Genomic DNA, 22,500 nt, shown 5'->3' on the forward strand with positions numbered 1-22,500 from the left:
CGATATGGAGAAACAAGATGTGCATAAAGTCTAAAAATGTGCATAAATATCGTATGCGCTCGATTGAGGCAGATAAAGATTTCATCGCAAACACAATGAGGTTCATTAGTTAACAATTGAACAATTCTTCTTAATCTTAGTTAATATTAGTTTCAATTATACGTTATTAAAATCAAAGGTTGCATTTGTTAGCATTAGTCAATGCGCTGTGAGCTAACATGAACAGCTGGATTATTATTAACTAACATTAACATAGATGAATAAATACTGTAACACATGTATTGCTCATGTTAGCTCATGTTTACTAATGAATCTTATTGTGATGTGATACCATATTTTCTGATGAGAAGACAGTCGGGCTGTGATTGGATAACTGGAGTAACCAGTGGACCAATGGCGTCGCAGCGTCTCTACTGTTGGTTTAGTGTTTCTGAAACACCGGAGTGTGTGATCAGGATGATGTGGTTTAACTCCCTCCAGAAGCGTCTCACACACACGAGTGTGTTCCCGAACACCAGCATCCGAACGCCGGAGAACATGACAGTGTTTACTGTGTTCGTCTGACGCTCGAGACACACTCGTTTATGATGGAGGGAGAAACTGAGTTTATTACTGATATTTTCCGTCAGGAAGGGATGATTTTGTTCTCTTGAACACGTGTGATGGAAACGCTGCTTTATTCACACATGTTTTATGCCAGATTCCAGTTTTGCAACTTTGTTAAAAATGTCAAGTTAAATCCACAACTTTGAATGGAAATTACACTTTAACAATGTCAATATGACGTCAATTTCACTCAACCAATCACGTGAGTTTGGGGCGGAGCTTCCGGTTTGACTGACCAATGACAGACAGCGAGCGGCTCAGAGGGAGAGCTTTTACTCAGTTATGAATATTATAAACAGTATTGTATCTATTTTGTTTTTCTAAAACATTTAAACATTTTAAACAAAAGAGCGTGGCGTTCATGAAGAAAACTATTCATTTCATACTGTCATTCTTTCATACAGCCACAGTATCTCTGGCTAAAAGCAAAATAAACCCGCAGTGCTGGTGTCCACACACACACACACACTCACACATCTGGTCACTGCTATTGTTCAGGAGACGTGTGATTCCTCCCGACGGGCCGCTGTATTCTCAGCCTCAGCTTTCGAGTGTCTGAGAGAGTGAAGCTGCTCCTGCTTCATCAACGCCACCATCTGCTCCTGATGAACTCTGGGAATTCTCCCACATTATCCCGTATTCTGCTGTATTCACACATATTCTCCCGTATTCTCCCATATTCACACATATTCACACACATATTCTCCCATATTCACCCGTATTTTCCCATATTATCCCACATTCTCCCGTATTATCCTGTATTCTCCCATATTCTCCCGTATTCACCCATATTATCCCATATTATCCTATAGTCACCCATATTATCCCGTATTCTCCCATATTCTCCTGTATTCTCCCGTATTCACCCATATTCTTCCGTATTCTCCCTTATTCACCAATATTCTTCTGTATTCTCCCGTATTATCCCACATTCTCCCGTATTCTCCCATATTCTCCCGTATTCTCCCATATTCACCCATATTCACACACATATTCTCCCATATTCACCCGTATTATCCCATATTATCCCACATTCTCCCGTATTATCCTGTATTCTCCCATATTCTCCTGTATTCACCTATATTATCCCATATTATCCCTTAGTCACCCATATTATCCCGTATTCTCCCATATTATCCTGTATTCTCCCGTATTCACCCATATTCTTCCGTATTCTCCCTTATTCACCAATATTCTTCCGTATTCTCCCGTATTATCCCACATTCTCCCGTATTCTCCCATATTATCCCGTATTCTCCCATATTCACCCATATTCTCCCATTTTATCCCGTATTCTCCCATATTCACCCGGATTCACCCATATTCACCCATATTCTCGCAAATTCACCTATATTCTCCCGTATTATCCCGTATTCACCCGTATTATCCCGTATTCTCCCGTATTCACCCATATTATCCCGTATTCTCCCGTATTCACCCATATTATCCCGTATTCTCCCGTATTATCCTGTATTCTCCCGTATTCTCCCATACTCTCCCCTATTCAACCATATTCTCCCATATTCTCCCCTATTCACCCATATTCTCCCGTATTCACCCATATTATCCCGTATTCTCCCGTATTATCCTGTATTCTCCCGTATTCTCCCATATTCTCCCCTATTCAGCCATATTCTCCCACATTCACCTGTATTCTCCCACATTCACCCATATTCACCCATATTCTCCCATATTCACCATATTCTCCAGTATTATCCCGTAATCTCCCGTATTCTCCCATATTCACCCATATTCACCCGTATTCTCCTGCATTATCCCGTATTTCCCATATTCTCACATATTCACCCATATTCTTCCGTATTCTCCCATATTCTCCTGTATTCTCCTGTATGCTCCCGTATTCTCCCGTATTATCCCGTATTCTCCCGTATTCTCCCATATTCTCCCGTATTCTCCCATATTCTCCCATATTCTACCGTATTATCCCGTATTCTCCCATATTCTCCCATATTCTCCCGGATTCTCCCATATTCATACAAGCTGGACTCACAGACGCCACCAACAACTGGACAAGAAGAAGAGCGGGACGCCGTCCAAAAACAAACACACACACACACACACACACACACACACACATACACACACACTGCTTATCCTAATCAAAGCCAGTGTATTTAATTTCTGCTGACAAAGTCAATCTATAGATCCACATTAAAGGATTAGATTGAGAACAGACATGAAAGGAGTGTGTGATCTCGTTTCACCCTGATCTCATTGAGCTGCTAATTAAGAGCAGCACCAGATCTGTGTGTCAGAAAATACGTCTTTCCAGCCGGTAAACAGGAAAACACTCACCGTATCCGAGGCTCCTGGACATCTGTTGAGCCTCACACCCGCCATTACCCACAATGTGTGTGTGTGTGTGTGTGTGTGTATGTGTTCTGACAGCTTCTCCATAATGTGTGTGTGTGTGTGTGTGTGTGTGTGTGTGTGTGTGTGTGTGTGTGTGAGTGTGAGTGTGAGGTGAGAGTGAGAGTGTGTGTGTGTGTGTGTGTTCTGATAACTTCTCCATAATGTGTGTGTGTGTGTGTGTGTGTGTTCTGATAACTTCTCCATAATGTGTGTATTCTGATAACTTCTCCATAATGTGTGTGTGTGTGTTCTGATAACTTCTCCATAATGTGTGTGTTCTGATAACTTCTCCATAATGTGTGTATTCTGATAACTTCTCCATAATGTGTGTGTGTGTGTGTTCTGATAACTTCTTCATAATGTGTGTGTTCTGATAACTTCTCCATAATGTGTGTGTGTGTTGTGATAACTCCTCTATAATGCTGGTCATCTGTAAGCTGATTAGTGTGAGTGTGAAGCGTCAGCACTGCTGTTCTCAGACTGGTAAAGTTAGCCCTGTTAGAGGGAGATTATCCCGGATAAAACACTGACTTCATCCGCTGTAATCTGGAGACAGCAGCGCTGTGATCATCTCCGAATCTCTGCGTCGCGTCGGGAAGAAACTCACAGAGGGACCGAGGGAGCAAGCGACACCATTGTGCCCGAAGAGCCTGTGGCGAAACCAGGATCAAATCTCAGCGGAAATCTGACGCTCGGAACTAATGGGATTTCAAAACCCCATCTTAATATCTGACAAGAACAAAAGGGTCTCGTTCGGAATCACATTCCAGTCATTAATAAGCCATTAAGAGAGGAAAACTGCTGGATTCGCTCCTCGTCGACGGCTAAAATTAGAGTGTGATAAAAGTAGGCCAGAAAAACCCCGAACTTCACAAAGTCACGCTGTTCAGCGGCTCAAACCTGTCAATCACTCCTCAAAAATACTGTCATAATGCAAAAAACATCTTCTCTGTGTAAAACTTTAGTTTTCTTCTGATTCTTCTGCTTTGGTTTCCGATGACATTCACTCTCAATCGTTAGAACAGACGTTTGGATGTATTTTTCAATTCAATTCGATTCAATTCAGTTCGATTCACATTTATTAGTATAGCGCTTTTCACAACACACATCTTTTCAAAGCAGCTTTACAGAAAATGCATGAGTCCAAATTACAATTTACAGTGATCTGTTATCAGAGGAAACTGTCTAAGTTATGCATTTCAGAAATCTACATATACAAAATCACAGTTAGCGAAAAATGCATTAATTTAAACAATGTAATAATTTAAGTCAGGAACAATGAGCTCATTGAAGTAATGAATGACACATAGAGAAATGTAGCATTGTAGCATTTTTCCGTGTGTTTGTTGTTTTATCCCGGGATGCTGGAGTGTGTCGCTTCAGGATGTGTGTGACTGAATATGTAAATAACTCATTAGGTGATTAATGCTCCCTCGTTTAGAGATGCTCTGATGATAATTAGGACGGAGCCGATAGCATCACGGCCCTTTGTTTTTCCGGCCTGGCGGCGACTGAGACGAAATATGCTCCGCCATTAGAGCGCAATTATCCCGCCAATTAGAGCTGTCTTAATAGACTCATAGAGAGAAAACAGGATAATAATGAGGAACGGATGGGTGCTAATAAACGGATGACAAACAGATGGACAGATAAAGGGAGAGAACGCTTGACTTCATTAATGAGTTTGAGTGATCGGAGACTGTGTGTCTCAGGAGGTGTGGTCTGGTTATGAAGGGGTTAACCTGGTTAATTAGTCTGGGATAATCTCTGGGATCCGGGACACTTCAGATCCGACTGGAAACTCCTGATGAAATGCTGATGATGTTTCTGCTTCTGTACACCATCTCATGTTTAAGCAGGTGGTGTGTGTTTGAACGATCAGCTGCTCATGAACCTGTGTGTGTGTGTGTGTGTGTGTGTGCAGGTGAAGTGCTGTAAGTACTGGCCCGACGACACTGAGATCTACAGGGACATGAAGGTGACGCTCATCGAGACGCAGCTTCTCTCGGAATACGTCATTCGAACCTTCGCTGTGGAAAAGGTTCAACATCGGTTATAAATATAATACGATGAAACTACACTATATTCATTTCATATACAGTGACAATCGAAATGATTTCTGTTATTATTATCTGTGTGTGTGTGTGTGTGTGTGTGTGTGTGTGTGTGTTGACTGCAGCGAGGAGCTCATGAGATCAGAGAGATCCGGCAGTTCCACTTCACCGGCTGGCCGGATCACGGAGTGCCGTATCACTCCACGGGTCTGCTGGGATTCATCCGCCGGGTCAAAGCCAAGAGTCCTGCGAGCGCGGGGCCGATGGTGGTGCACTGCAGGTGACGCTCGCCTCTCTCTCCGCACAACACCTGTGTGTGTGTGTGTGTGTGTGTTCTGTTAAACACGTGTGTGTGTGTGTGTGTGTGTGTGTCCTCAGCGCTGGAGCCGGACGCACCGGATGCTTCATCGTCATCGACATCATGCTGGACATGGCGGAGCGAGAAGGAGTCGTTGACATTTACAACTGCGTCAGAGAACTGCGATCTCGCAGGGTTAACATGGTCCAGACCGAGGTGACCAATCACACACACACACACACCTCACGTCAACCAATCACACACACACCTCACCTCACGTCAACCAATCACACACAACCTCACATCAGCCAATCACACACACACACCTCACGTCGGCCAATCACACACATCTCACATCAGCCAATCACACACACACCTCACATCAGCCAATCACACACACCTCACGTCAGCCAATCACACACACCTCACATTCGCCAGAGCCAATCACACGCTGCCTCTCACTCAAGCCCCGCCCACTCAGAGATACCTTGTACTTCTTGAAATAAAGTTACACTAAAGACCCATAAAGGAACGTCTAGCCTGAGACTTTATCTGACCGTCACATGAAGAGAATCACCTGAGGATATTTCAAATGTCACTTCATGAATGATTTGCGTCAAGCGGTCCGTCTGATCGCTGTCTGGATCTGTTATATAAGTGTGTTTCCGTCGCAGACAAATATGACTATCTCAACTTTTAATAAACATTAGGTTTTCTGTGATTTCATCTATGGGTTATTTATATTCAAAAGGTTACATTTGTGCTCAAACCTGAACCAATATCTACAGAAAAATAACCAATCATTAAATAACACTATTAAAACACTGTTTATTGAAATAAAGCTGAAATAAAATACAAATTGCATGAAATCATAGAAAATGTACAAAATAAATGTTGCTTTCGCAACTAAATGAAATAAGTTCTTACTGGAAATAAATAAAAACTGAAACTGAAATAAAAAAAATTAAAAAATTAAACCTAAATAGTATTTTTTTTTTTTTACTAAAAAAATGACAATAGCACAAAATAACATATTTCTAAAACATTTACTAAAATGAAAATGAAAACTGAAAATATATCAATAAAAGCTAATTAATCATTTTCATGAAACTATAATAGTATATAAATAATACTAAAATAAAACTGAGCAATATAATATATTGATAGCAAATGAGTACAACATAACATTTCTAAATTTATTAGAACCCCAATTTAAATATATTTAATAAATAAAATATAAAGTACATATTTCAAAATGAAATATTGAAAATTGAAAACTAAATATTTAATTATTTGGATGTACTGATCTGTCATTGGTGTATTGCTGTTTCAGGAGCAGTATGTGTTCATCCATGACGCCATCCTGGAGGCGTGTCTCTGTGGCGACACCACAATCCCGGCCAATCAGCTTCGCTCGGTGTATTACGACATGAACCGCTTGGACCCGCAGACCAACTCCAGCCAGATCAAGGAGGAGTTCAGGGTCAGTGTGGCACAACATGTGCACTACAGAAACACATTCAGACACGTGCACTACAGAAACACATTCAGACACGTGCACTACAGAAACACATTCAGACACGTGCACTACAGAAACACATTCAGACACGTGCACTACAGAAACACATTCAGACACGTGCACTACAGAAACACATTCAGACACGTGCACTACAGAAACACACTCAGACACGTGCACTACAGAAACACACTCAGACACGTGCACTACAGAAACACACTCAGACACGTGCACTACAGAAACACACTCAGACACGTGCACTACAGAAACACACTCAGACACGTGCACTACAGAAACACATTCAGACACGTGCACTACAGAAACACATTCAGACACGTGCACTACAGAAACACATTCAGACACGTGCACTACAGAAACACATTCAGACACGTGCACTACAGAAACACACTCAGACACGTGCACTACAGAAACACATTCAGACACGTGCACTACAGAAACACACTCAGACACGTGCACTACAGAAACACATTCAGACACGTGCACTACAGAAACACATTCAGACATGTGCACTACTAAAACACATTCGGACTTGTGCACTACAGAAACACATTCAGATGTGCACTACAGAAACACATTCAGACACGTGCACTACAGAAACATTCAGACACGTGCACTACAGAAACACATTCAAACATGTGCACTACAGAAACACATTCAAACATGTGCACTACAGAAACACACTCAGACATGTGCACTACAGAAACACATTCAGACATGTGCACTACAGAAACACATTCAGTCACATGCACTACAGAATCACATTCAGTCATGTGCACTACAGAAATAAATTCAGACATGTGCACTACAGAAACACATTCAGACATGTGCACTACAGAAACACATTCAAACATGTGCACTACAGAAACACACTCAGACATGTGCACTACAGAAACACATTCAGACATGTGCACTACAGAAACACATTCAGACATGTGCACTACAGAAACACATTCAGTCACATGCACTACAGAATCACATTCAGTCATGTGCACTACAGAAATAAATTCAGACATGTGCACTACAGAAACACATTCAGACATGTGCACTACAGAAACACATTCAGACATGTGCACTACAGAAATAAATTCAGACATGTGCACTACAGAAACACATTCAGTCATGTGCACTACAGAAACACATTCAGTCATGTGCACTACAGAAACACATTCAGTCATGTGCACTACAGAAATAAATTCAGACATGTGCACTACAGAAACACATTCAGTCATGTGCACTACAGAAACACATTCAGACATGTGCACTACAGAAACAAATTCAGACATGTGCACTACAGAAACGCATTCAGACACGTGCACTTCAGAAACAAATTCAAACATGTGCACTACAGAAACACATCCAAATATGTGCACTACAGAAACACATTCAAACATGTGCACTACAGAAACACATTCAGACATGTGCACTACAGAAACACATTCAGACATGTGCACTACAGAAACACATCCAAATATGTGCACTACATAAACACATCCAAATATGTGCACTACAGAAACACATTCAGACATGTGCACTACAGAAACACATTCAGACACGTGCACTACAGAAACACATCCAAATATGTGCACTACAGAAACACATTCAGACATATGCACTACAGAAACACATTCAGACATGTGCACTACAGAAACACATTCAAACATGTGCACTACAGAAACACATCCAAATATGTGCACTACAGAAACACATTCAGACACGTGCACTACAGAAACACATTCAGACACGTGCACTACAGAAACACATTCAGACACGTGCACTACAGAAACACATTCAGACACGTGCACTACAGAAACACATTCAGACACGTGCACTACAGAAACACATTCAGACACGTGCACTACAGAAACACATTCAGACACGTGCACTACAGAAACACATTCAAACATGTGCACTACAGAAATAAATTCAGACACGTGCACTACAGAAACACATCCAAATATGTGCACTACAGAAACACATTCAGACACGTGCACTACAGAAACACATTCAAACATGTGCACTACAGAAACACATTCAAACATGTGCACTACAGAAACACATTCAGACGTGCACTACAGAAACACATTCAGACATGTGCACTACAGAAACACATTCAGACATGTGCACTACAGAAACACATCCAAATATGTGCACTACATAAACACATCCAAATATGTGCACTACAGAAACACATTCAGACACGTGCACTACAGAAACACATTCAGACACGTGCACTACAGAAACACATTCAGACACGTGCACTACAGAAACACATCCAAATATGTGCACTACAGAAACACATTCAGACATATGCACTACAGAAACACATTCAGACATGTGCACTACAGAAACACATTCAAACACGTGCACTACAGAAACACATTCAAACATGTGCACTACAGAAACACATTCAGTCATGTGCACTACAGAAATAAATTCAGACATGTGCACTACAGAAACACATTCAGTCATGTGCACTACAGAAACATATTCAGACATGTGCACTACAGAAACACATTCAGACATGTGCACTACAGAAATAAATTCAGACATGTGCACTACAGAAACACATTCAGTCATGTGCACTACAGAAATACATTCAGACATGTGCACTACAGAAACACACTCAGACACGTGCACTACAGAAACACATTCAGACACGTGCACTACAGAAACACATCCAAATATGTGCACTACAGAAACACATCCAAATATGTGCACTACAGAAACACATTCAGACACGTGCACTACAGAAACACATTCAAACATGTGCACTACAGAAACACATTCAAACATGTGCACTACAGAAACACATTCAAACATGTGCACTACAGAAACACATTCAGTCATGTGCACTACAGAAATAAATTCAGACATGTGCACTACAGAAACACATTCAGTCATGTGCACTACAGAAACATATTCAGACATGTGCACTACAGAAACACATTCAGACATGTGCACTACAGAAATAAATTCAGACATGTGCACTACAGAAACACATTCAGTCATGTGCACTACAGAAATACATTCAGACATGTGCACTACAGAAACACACTCAGACACGTGCACTACAGAAACACATTCAGACACGTGCACTACAGAAACACATCCAAATATGTGCACTACAGAAACACATTCAGACACGTGCACTACAGAAACACATTCAAACACGTGCACTACAGAAACACATTCAAACATGTGCACTACAGAAACACATTCAAACATGTGCACTACAGAAACACATTCAAACATGTGCACTACAGAAACACATTCAAACATGTGCACTACAGAAACACATTCAGACATGTGCACTACAGAAACACATTCAGACATGTGCACTACAGAAACACATTCAGACACGTGCACTACAGAAACACATTCAGACACGTGCACTACAGAAACACATTCAAACATGTGCACTACATAAACACATCCAAACATGTGCACTACAGAAACACATTCAAACATGTGCACTACAGAAACACATTCAGACACGTGCACTACAGAAACACATTCAGACACGTGCACTACAGAAACACATCCAAATATGTGCACTACAGAAACACATTCAGACATATGCACTACAGAAACACATTCAGACATGTGCACTACAGAAACACATCCAAACACGTGCACTACAGGAACACATTCAAACATGTGCACTACAGAAACACATCCAAATATGTGCACTACAGAAACACATTCAGACACGTGCACTACAGAAACACATTCAGACACGTGCACTACAGAAACACATTCAGACACGTGCACTACAGAAACACATTCAGTCATGTGCACTACAGAAACACATTCAGACACGTGCACTACAGAAACACATTCAGTCATGTGCACTACAGAAATAAATTCAGACATGTGCACTACAGAAACACATTCAGTCATGTGCACTACAGAAACATATTCAGACAGGTGCACTACAGAAACACATTCAGACACGTGCACTACAGAAACACATTCAGACATGTGCACTACAGAAATAAATTCAGACATGTGCACTACAGAAACACATTCAGTCATGTGCACTACAGAAATACATTCAGACATGTGCACTACAGAAACACACTCAGACACGTGCACTACAGAAACACACTCAGACATGTGCACTACAGAAACACATTCAGACACGTGCACTACAGAAACACATTCAGACACGTGCACTACAGAAACACATTCAGACATGTGCACTACAGAAATAAATTCAGACATGTGCACTACAGAAACACATTCAGTCATGTGCACTACAGAAATACATTCAGACATGTGCACTACAGAAACACACTCAGACACGTGCACTACAGAAACACATTCAGACACGTGCACTACAGAAACACATCCAAATATGTGCACTACAGAAACACATTCAGACACGTGCACTACAGAAACACATCCAAATATGTGCACTACAGAAACACATTCAGACACGTGCACTACAGAAACACATCCAAATATGTGCACTACAGAAACACATTCAAACACGTGCACTACAGAAACACATTCAGACATGTGCACTACAGAAACACATTCAGACATGTGCACTACAGAAACACATTCAGACACGTGCACTACAGAAACACATTCAGACACGTGCACTACAGAAACACATTCAGACACGTGCACTACAGAAACACATTCAAACATGTGCACTACAGAAACACATCCAAATATGTGCACTACAGAAACACATTCAGACATGTGCACTACAGAAACACATTCAGACACGTGCACTACAGAAACACATTCAGACACGTGCACTACAGAAACACATCCAAATATGTGCACTACAGAAACACATTCAGACATATGCACTACAGAAACACATTCAGACATGTGCACTGCAGAAACACATTCAAACACGTGCACTACAGAAACACATTCAAACATGTGCACTACAGAAACACATCCAAATATATGCACTACAGAAACACATTCAGACACGTGCACTACAGAAACACATTCAGACACGTGCACTACAGAAACACATTCAGACACGTGCACTACAGAAACACATTCAGACATGTGCACTACAGAAACACATTCAGACATGTGCACTACAGAAACACATTCAGACATGTGCACTACAGAAACACATTCAGACATGTGCACTACAGAAACACATTCAGACATGTGCACTACAGAAACACATTCAAACATGTGCACTACAGAAACACATTCAAACATGTGCACTACAGAAACACATTCAAGTCAAGTCAAGTTTATTTGTATAGCGCTTTTCACTATACAGATTGTATCAAAGCAGCTTCACATTCAGACACGTGCACTACAGAAACACATTCAGACATGTGCACTACAGAATCACATTCAGTCATGTGCACTACAGAAATACATTCAGACACGTGCACTACAGAAACACACTCAGACACGTGCACTACAGAAACACATCCAAATATGTGCACTACAGAAACACATTCAGACACGTGCACTACAGAAACACATTCAGACATGTGCACTACAGCATCGGTTCCCAACAGGGGGGTCGCGGCCCACAAGGGGGCCTCAGCGAGCTCTGTGGGGAGTCGCGTCATATTTTGAAAAGTTTTGAGCAATTTGCATTAAATAAAAGTCCTTAACTTTTTTCTGTTCGAAATGTATATAATAAGCGAGTTCATCATGAATCCATTTTCCAAACCGTGTTTTTGTCTTATCCTGAATCACTTTGGTACACCTATAATAAGTGATTACATTGGGACTATTTTACCCTGGTTCGGATCGCTGCCGCTGCGGAGTAGCCCAGTACCTGCGTGACTCGTCATAGACGCACACAGAGAGAGAAGTAGTTCCGGCTACAATATGTTCTTCCGAAAGACGCATTATTCTGTTAATAAACGCATGTTTGTTATCGCTCGCTATAGCGCCAAAAGCCTCAAAAGTAAAGCCTCACATTGATAAAGCCTCACAAATAACATGCAAGTATTGAGGCCCCAGACAGAAGTCATTTAGTAATAGCCTATATTCATTCTTTTTTTACCTACACACAAGTGTGAATACTGATATTTTTGTTATTGCATTTAAAATAGGGCAAATTCATAGGCTACTCCTAGGCTTACATTTTTAAATTACAAAGGGCCTACTAATGTTTTTGTTATTGTATTTTCAATATTATAGGCTATTATTTGTGCATAAACATATCTGTTTATAGTAAACATACCATTTGTTTGAAAACAACATATTTTGTCATCCTTGCTGCAAGCTTACAAGAGCGAAAATATCATTAAATTTGAAGGGGGGCCCTAAAATATTTTCTTGGGAAAAAGGGGGTCTCAGACAAAAAAAGGTTGGGAACCACTGCACTACAGGAACACATTCAGACATGTGCACTACAGAAACACGACATGTGCACTACAGAAACACATTCAGACATGTGCACTACAGAAACACATTCAGACATGTGCACTACAGAATCACATTCAGTCATGTGCACTACAGAAACACGACATGTGCACTACAGAAACACATTCAGACATGTGCACTACAGAAATACATTCAGACACGTGCACTACAGAAACACATTCAGACACGTGCACTACAGAAACACGACATGTGCACTACAGAAACACATTCAGACATGTGCACTACAGAAATACATTCAGACACGTGCACTACAGAAACACATTCAGACATGTGCACTACAGAAATACATTCAGACATGTGCACTACAGAAATACATTCAGACACGTGCACTACAGAAACACATTCAGACATGTGCACTACAGAAATACATTCAGACACGTGCACTACAGAAACACATTCAGACATGTGCACTACAGAAATACATTCAGACACGTGCACTACAGAAACACATTCAGACACGTGCACTACAGAAACACATTCAGACATGTGCACTACAGAAACACGACATGTGCACTACAGAAACACATTCAGACATGTGCACTACAGAAATACATTCAGACACGTGCACTACAGAAACACATTCAGACACGTGCACTACAGAAACACACTCAGACACGTGCACTACAGAAACACATTCAGACACGTGCACTACAGAAACACACTCAGACACGTGCACTACAGAAACACATCCAAATATGTGCACTACAGAAACACATTCAGACACGTGCACTACAGAAACACATTCAGACACGTGCACTACAGAAACACATTCAAACATGTGCACTACAGAAACACATTCAAACATGTGCACAACAGAAACACATTCAGACGTGCACTACAGAAACACATTCAGACATGTGCACTACAGAAACACATTCAGACATGTGCACTACAGGAACACATTCAGACATGTGCACTACAGAAACACATTCAGACACGTGCACTACAGAAACACATTCAAACATGTGCACTACAGGAACACATTCAGACATGTGCACTACAGAAACACATTCAGTCATGTGCACTACAGAAACACATTCAGTCATGTGCACTACAGAAACACATTCAGACATGTGCACTACAGAAACACATTCAAACATGTGCACTACAGAAACACATTCAGACATGTGCACTACAGAAACACATTCAAACATGTGCACTACAGAAACACGACATGTGCACTACAGAAACATATTCAGACACGTGCACTACAGAAACACATTCAGACATGTGCACTACAGAAACACATTCAGACTACAGAAACACATTCAGACATGTGCACTGCAGAAACGCATTCAGACACGTGCACTACAGGAACACATTCAGACATGTGCACTACAGAAACACATTCAGACATGTGCACTACAGAAACACATTCAGACATGTGCACTACAGAAACACATTCAGACACGTGCACTACAGAAACACATTCAGACACGTGCACTACAGAAACACATTCAGACACGTGCACTACAGGAACACATTCAGACACGTGCACTACAGAAACACATTCAGACACGTGCACTACAGAAACACATTCAGACACGTGCACTACAGAAACACATTCAGACACGTGCACTACAGAAACACATTCAGACACGTGCACTACAGAAACACATTCAGACACGTGCACACACGTGCACTACAGGAACACATTCAGACACGTGCACTACAGGAACACATTCAGACACGTGCACTACAGGAACACATTCAGACACGTGCACTACAGGAACACATTCAGACACGTGCACTACAGGAACACATTCAGACACGTGCACTACAGAAACACATTCAGACACGTGCACTACAGACACGTGCACTACAGAAACACATTCAGAGAGTCAAGAACAAAAGCTGCACGTACACTGAATAATGAAGAAAAATATTTTATATGGTGCTTTTTTATTTATTATTTCAATGAAATGATTGTACTATATTTTAGTTTGATAATGTTTTTTTTATTTAATATTTTGTATTTTTAGAGGATTTTATGGTATGAAATTATATTTACACTGTATTTATAATCCATTTTTTCACTTTCTGAGCATAGACCTGAACATTTAATTTCCAACTTAAACTGCTAATCTTAAACGCTGTAGAGCAACAGACCGAAGTTTGATCTCTTTTCAAAGACGACACTTGGCAGATTATTGCTGATGTGACAAAGTATTGTTATTGTTTATTGTTATTAAAAATGCACAAAAATATTATTTTAAAATTTTATATGAAATATACATTTTAAAAGATACATTTTACTCTAAAACTGCAAGAAAATCAAAACCATAAATCTAAACAAGTTGTGTTCCAAATTTGAGGTTTATATCTCAGTAAATGAGCTTTCAGTGAGATGTTGTTCGGCTGCAGTACCAAACGGTTCCACTAGAGGAAACTCATTTAATTCATTTCCAATTCGCTCATGTTTGACCACGGGGAGCACAAGTGGGACTATTGTTTTCAGGATAATTTAACCTTTTCAAATCATGTTCATGATTTTTTTTTTTCTGTATTTACATTGCAAGTACCCTAACCTTTACCAAGTTTTGTACAAAGTAAAAAATAAAAATAAAAACAATACATAGAATTTTTTTGGTGTGACCGAAGAGCTCCAGCGGGATTACGCTGTAATAGAATGAAGTAAGTTGATATAAATATGTGGTATGTTTCCTTCGGCAGACGTTGAACATGGTGACGCCGACATTACGCGTGGAGGACTGCAGCATTGCTCTGCTGCCACGGAACCACGAGAAGAACCGATGCATGGATGTTCTTCCTCCTGACCGATGCCTGCCCTTCCTCATCACCATCGACGGCGAGAGCAGCAACTACATCAACGCCGCGCTCATGGACGTACGTTACCCGCGCTCACGGGATCATGTGCTCAGTGAAAACGCTTCAGAAACAGGGGGTTAGGAATTCATTCATTCCACTGCCAGGAAAATGGCTAAAAGCGATCCATACCAGTCCATGCCAGTGAATGAACACAAGCGGCTGTTTGTTAAACAGGCAAAAAATGCACACAAATATATATTTTCAAAAACACATTTTACTCTAAAACTGTAAGAAAATCAAAGCCATAAATCTAAACAAGTTGTGTTAAAAATTTGAGCCTGATATCTCAAAAAATTATCTTTCAGTGAGATGTTGTTCGGCTGCAGTACCAAACGCTTCCACTAGAGGAGACTCGTCATGTTTGACCACGAGGAGCTCAAGTGTGAATATTGTTTTCAGCCTTTTCAAATGATGTCCATGATTGTGTGTGTGTTCACACAGCAAGTGCCAAAACCTTTACCAAGTTTCGTACCATTCCGAAAAAAAAAAAAAAACGAAACGTAAAATTTTCAGCGTAAATGTTTAGTAAAACAAAAAAAATTTTAAATGTAAAACTAAACATTTTTAAAACGTAAAATCTAAAACTAAACATTTTTAAAATGTAAAACTAAACTATCATCACCATCGAGGAAGAGAGCAACAACTACATCAACGCCGTGATCATGTGATCATGTGATCATGTGATCATGTGCTCAATGAAAATATTCAGAAACAGGTGGAATTGATTCATTCCACGTCCAGGAAAATGGCTAAAAGCGATCCATACCAGCGAACGAACACAAGCGTGCGTTTGTTTGTTTGTTTGTTTGTTAAACACACATTTGTTTTCATCACAGTAAATGTGAGTGCCAGCGCTGGTAATAAAACACGAGATGTGTGTGTGTGTGTGTGTGTGTGTGTGTGTGTGTGTGTGTGTGTGTGTGTGTGTGTGTGTGTGTGTGTGTGTGTGTGTGAACACTGGAGCGCTACACTTCTCCAGGCGATTAGGCAAGCAGACGGTGGCGTGTAAATTAGATGTTAATGAGATGTTTTTCTCTCTTCATCTTCATCATCATCATCTTCATCCTCCTCTTCATCATCAGAGCTACAAGCAGCCGTCGGCGTTCATCGTTACCCAGCATCCTCTGCCCAACACCGTCAAGGACTTCTGGCGGCTGGTGCTGGACTATCACTGCACATCTATCGTCATGCTGAACGACGTGGACCCTGCGCAGGTGACATACACACACACACACATGCACACACCTGACACACACACAAACACACACACACACACACACACACACACACACACACACACACACCTGACACACACACACACACACACACACACACACACACACACACACACACCTGACACACACACACACACACACACCTGACACACACACACACACACACACACACACCTGACACACACCAGTATCAGACAGATTCCCAAATGTTCACTCGAGGAGATTTCCAATAATTTCTCGCTTCTCTGATGTCCGTTAATGGTCACATGACAAAATATTAAAGGAAGTCTTTTGTTTTGATTTTTTTTTTAATATTTTATTTACACATTTTCAATTACACAATGTAAATATAGACAGAAAAAATACAAATAAAGACACATAAACTCAAATATAAATGAAATAAGTGGAATACACATTCCCTCCCTCAGAAAGAAACAAAATAGTATAGATAATATAAAAGTAAAATCAACTACAGAAATAAACACACCAAAAAAAACACACAAAAAAAAAATTCTGCTCAGAAGTAATACAAAGCACTGTTAGTAAAGGATCAATCAGCACCAGTAAGAACATGCTCATTATCTCAACAAAGTGAAATACATGTACATGTCAAGAAGCACCGATAATGCTTTCACATCTAAATACCCACAGGGTTATAGTCTCCACAAGTACAACATAAAAGGCTGCCACATTTTATCAAAGGTCGCAGAGGTCAAACAAACGCTATGCCAAACCTTCTCTAGATGCATTAGATGAGTGATTTCTAACAACCAGGTCTTAAAAGATGGCACATTTTCATTTTTCCATAAAGTTAAAATATTTATTTTTGCAATGACCATACTATATTGTACCGTTTTTTGTTGAAGATGGGTTAGAGTAGTAAGGTGTCGGGCCCCGCCCAATATAGCAGTGTAAGGGTCTGGGGTGATATCACAACCATGAATCGTGGAGAGGCAATTGAAAATATCAGACCAGAATTAGTTTAATTTGGGGCAGAACCAGAAGAGATGACCAACCCTCTTCTGCTTTACATTTTGGACAGATTGGGGAAACAGAGGGATAAAAAGAGTGTAGTTTAGTGCAGGAATAATGGAGTCTATGGATTACTTTGAATTGGATGAGTTGATGTCGAGAGTTTATCTTTTGTTTTGATTGATCTGCTTTTTTATTTGGATTGTACGTTTTTATGACATACTTAATTATGTGTTTTATTTTGCTTTTTTATTAAATTATTTTTTTGGGGGGGGATTTTATTTTGATCTATTATTTTATATATTATGTATTATGATGTTTGATATAATTATTTTGCTTGTTTTTATTTAAAAATGATTTACTTTAATTGTACACTTTTATGGTTTAATTAATCATTAGTAAATATTATTTTGATCTGTTATTTAATATAATATTCATATTTTTTATATATTTAATATAATAACTTTATATTTTTTATAATATATAATATTATATTCATTATTAATTATTTTGCTTGTTTTTATTTTAGAATAAATTATTTTAGTTTTATGGTTTAATTATTAATAAGTGTTTTTTATTTTGATCTATTATTTTAAAATAATGTTTTATGTAATATTCATATTTTTATTGTATATAATAATTTTATATTTTATATAATATATACATAATTTATATGACTTTTTAATTTGTATTTGTCATTTATATAAATCATTGATATAATTAATTATTAATAATTTTTCTTTTTTTAATGATTTTTTAATTGTAAATTTTTATATAATATAAAAAAAATTTATATCATATATATATATATATATTTAAATAACGTTTTATCCGATTGAATTAATTATTTGTCATTGATATAAATCATTGATATAATAAATTATTTAATAATTAATCTTTATTCATGTAAATGCGCATGAAAGTCATGTTCAGCCTATTATTCAAATCAGTAATTAAAAGTTTCATGCTTAAAGTAAACATGTAATTGCGTTTGGGATTTGATTTCTAGACATGAATGTTTTATTTATTCATTCATTTATAATAAATTACTGTTGAATAATTGGAAATAAGACCAGGAGCATGAATACATCTGCTTTTCATGTTGACTTTTTGACACTCTCTACCAGTAGAAGTGTGTGAGTTGTGCAGTTGTGCAGTTGTGTAGTTGTGCAGTTGTGCAGTTGTGTAGTTGTGCAGTTGTGCAGTTGTGTAGTTGTGCAGTTGTGCAGTTGTGCAGTTGTGCAGTTGTGTAGTTGTGCAGTTGTGCAGTTGTGTAGTTGTGCAGTTGTGCAGTTGTGTAGTTGTGCAGTTGTGCAGTTGTGCAGTTGTGTAGTTGTGCAGTTGTGCAGTTGTGTAGTTGTGTAGTTGTGCAGTTGTGTAGTTGTGCAGTTGTGTAGTTGTGTAGTTGTGTAGTTGTGCAGTTGTGCAGTTGTGCAGTTGTGTAGTTGTGCAGTTGTGTAGTTGTGCTGGTTTGCACTGGTTAGGTGTTGGTGAAGCTGTTCTGAACTGGTGAAGATGATCAGGGGTTTTAGCTCGTTAGAAACACATCAGCCGAAAAACACTGAACTGACACTGGTGTGTGTGATTTTTGTCACAAGTTGATGTGTGTTCTCTCCTCAGATGTGTGTGTTCTCTCCTCAGATGTGTGTGTTCTCTCCTCAGTTGTGTGTGTTCTCTCCTCAGTTGTGTGTGTTCTCTCCTCAGATGTGTGTGTTCTCTCCTCAGATGTGTGTGTTCTCTCCTCAGTTGTGTGTGATTTCTGTCACAAGTTGATGTGTGTTCTCTCCTCAGATGTGTGTGTTCTCTCCTCAGATGTGTGTGTTCTCTCCTCAGATGTGTGTGTTCTCTCCTCAGTTGTGTGTGTTCTCTCCTCAGTTGTGTGTGTTCTCTCCTCAGATGTGTGTGTTCTCTCCTCAGTTGTGTGTGTTCTCTCCTCAGTTGTGTGTGTTCTCTCCTCAGTTGTGTGTGTTCTCTCCTCAGATGTGTGTGTTCTCTCCTCAGTTGTGTGTGTTCTCTCCTCAGTTGTGTGTGTTCTCTCCTCAGATGTGTGTGTTCTCTCCTCAGTTGTGTGTGTTCTCTCCTCAGTTGTGTGTGTTCTCTCCTCAGTTGTGTGTGTTCTCTCCTCAGATGTGTGTGTTCTCTCCTCAGATGTGTGTGTTCTCTCCTCAGTTGTGTGTGTTCTCTCCTCAGTTGTGTGTGTTCTCTCCTCAGATGTGTGTGTTCTCTCCTCAGTTGTGTGTGTTCTCTCCTCAGATGTGTGTGTTCTCTCCTCAGTTGTGTGTGTTCTCTCCTCAGTTGTGTGTGTTCTCTCCTCAGATGTGTGTGTTCTCTCCTCAGTTGTGTGTGTTCTCTCCTCAGTTGTGTGTGTTCTCTCCTCAGTTGTGTGTGTTCTCTCCTCAGATGTGTGTGTTCTCTCCTCAGTTGTGTGTGTTCTCTCCTCAGTTGTGTGTGTTCTCTCCTCAGTTGTGTGTGTTCTCTCCTCAGATGTGTGTGTTCTCTCCTCAGTTGTGTGTTCTCTCCTCAGTTGTGTGTGTTCTCTCCTCAGATGTGTGTGTTCTCTCCTCAGTTGTGTGTGTTCTCTCCTCAGTTGTGTGTTCTCTCCTCAGTTGTGTGTGTTCTCTCCTCAGTTGTGTGTGTTCTCTCCTCAGATGTGTGTGTTCTCTCCTCAGTTGTGTGTGTTCTCTCCTCAGTTGTGTGTTCTCTCCTCAGTTGTGTGTGTTCTCTCCTCAGTTGTGTGTGTTCTCTCCTCAGTTGTGTGTGTTCTCTCCTCAGTTGTGTGTGTTCTCTCCTCAGTTGTGTGTGTTCTCTCCTCAGATGTGTGTGTTCTCTCCTCAGTTGTGTGTGTTCTCTCCTCAGTTGTGCGTGTTCTCTCCTCTGTTGTGTGTTCTCTCCTCAGTTGTGTGTGTTCTTTCCTCAGTTGTGTGTGTTCTCTCCTCAGTTGTGTGTGTTCTCTCCTCAGTTGTGTGTGTTCTCTCCTCTTGTGTGTGTTCTCTCCTCAGTTGTGTGTGTTCTCTCCTCAGTTGTGTGTGTTCTCTCCTCAGTTGTGTGTGTTCTCTCCTCAGTTGTGTGTGTTCTCTCCTCAGATGTGTGTGTTCTCTCCTCAGTTGTGTGTTCTCTCCTCAGTTGTGTGTTCTCTCCTCAGTTGTGTGTGTTCTCTCCTCAGATGTGTGTGTTCTCTCCTCAGTTGTGTGTTCTCTCCTCAGTTGTGTGTGTTCTCTCCTCAGATGTGTGTGTTCTCTCCTCAGTTGTGTGTGTTCTCTCCTCAGTTGTGTGTTCTCTCCTCAGTTGTGTGTGTTCTCTCCTCAGTTGTGTTCAGTTGTGTGTGTTCTCTCCTCAGTTGTGTGTGTTCTCTCCTCAGTTGTGTGTGTTCTCTCCTCAGTTGTGTGTGTTCTCTCCTCAGATGTGTGTGTTTTCTCCTCAGTTGTGTGTGTTCTCTCCTCAGTTGTGTGTGTTCTCTCCTCAGTTGTGTGTGTTCTCTCCTCAGATGTGTGTGTTCTCTCCTCAGTTGTGTGTGTTCTCTCCTCAGATGTGTGTGTTCTCTCCTCAGATGTGTGTGTTCTCTCCTCAGATGTGTGTGTTCTCTCCTCAGTTGTGTGTTCTCTCCTCAGTTGTGTGTGTTCTCTCCTCAGTTGTGTGTTCTCTCCTCAGTTGTGTGTGTTCTCTCCTCAGTTGTGTGTGTTCTCTCCTCAGTTGTGTGTGTTCTCTCCTCAGATGTGTGTGTTCTCTCCTCAGTTGTGTGTGTTCTCTCCTCAGTTGTGTGTGTTCTCTCCTCAGTTGTGTGTGTTCTCTCCTGTGTGTTCTCTCCTCAGTTGTGTGTTCTCTCCTCAGTTGTGTGTGTTCTCTCCTAAGTTGTGTGTGTTCTCTCCTCAGTTGTGTGTGTTCTCTCCTCAGTTGTGTGTTCTCTCCTCAGTTGTGTGTGTTCTCTCCTCAGTTGTGTGTTCTCTCCTCAGTTGTGTGTGTTCTCTCCTCAGTTGTGTGTGTTCTCTCCTCAGTTGTGTGTGTTCTCTCCTCTTGTGTGTGTTCTCTCCTCAGTTGTGTGTGTTCTCTCCTCAGTTGTGTGTGTTCTCTCCTCAGTTGTGTGTTCTCTCCTCAGTTGTGTGTTCTCTCCTCAGTTGTGTGTGTTCTCTCCTCAGTTGTGTGTGTTCTCTCCTCAGATGTGTGTGTTCTCTCCTCAGTTGTGTGTGTTCTCTCCTCAGTTGTGTGTGTTCT

At 40.4% G+C, this 22,500-nt stretch overlaps 2 protein-coding genes across 10 annotated transcripts in view; both read left to right on the forward strand.

Moving 5' to 3' along the window:
• ptprma (protein tyrosine phosphatase receptor type Ma) overlaps positions 1-22,500 on the forward strand; it is a 262,637-nt gene that overhangs the window by 233,374 nt on the left and 6,763 nt on the right. For all 9 annotated transcript variants that reach the window (XM_082184699.1, XM_082184700.1, XM_082184704.1 and 6 more), the window contains 6 exons: positions 4,904-5,020; positions 5,159-5,313; positions 5,412-5,547; positions 6,665-6,814; positions 15,929-16,102; positions 17,167-17,298. In XM_082184699.1, coding sequence (XP_082040825.1) covers positions 4,904-5,020; positions 5,159-5,313; positions 5,412-5,547; positions 6,665-6,814; positions 15,929-16,102; positions 17,167-17,298 — 864 coding nt within the window. The remainder of the gene's footprint in view (positions 1-4,903; positions 5,021-5,158; positions 5,314-5,411; positions 5,548-6,664; positions 6,815-15,928; positions 16,103-17,166; positions 17,299-22,500) is intronic.
• Positions 457-4,894, forward strand: LOC309508797 (uncharacterized protein; the record flags this gene model as incomplete). The annotated part of the gene is made up of 3 exons (XM_082183268.1): positions 457-543; positions 1,711-3,055; positions 3,096-4,894. 2 exons carry the CDS (start codon positions 457-459, stop codon positions 2,743-2,745), a joined length of 1,122 nt encoding a protein of 373 aa, XP_082039394.1. The 3' UTR covers positions 2,746-3,055; positions 3,096-4,894.

Source organism: Leuciscus leuciscus, assembly GCF_965113295.1.
Source record: "Leuciscus leuciscus genome assembly, chromosome: 11".
Lineage (NCBI taxonomy): Eukaryota > Metazoa > Chordata > Actinopteri > Cypriniformes > Leuciscidae > Leuciscus > Leuciscus leuciscus.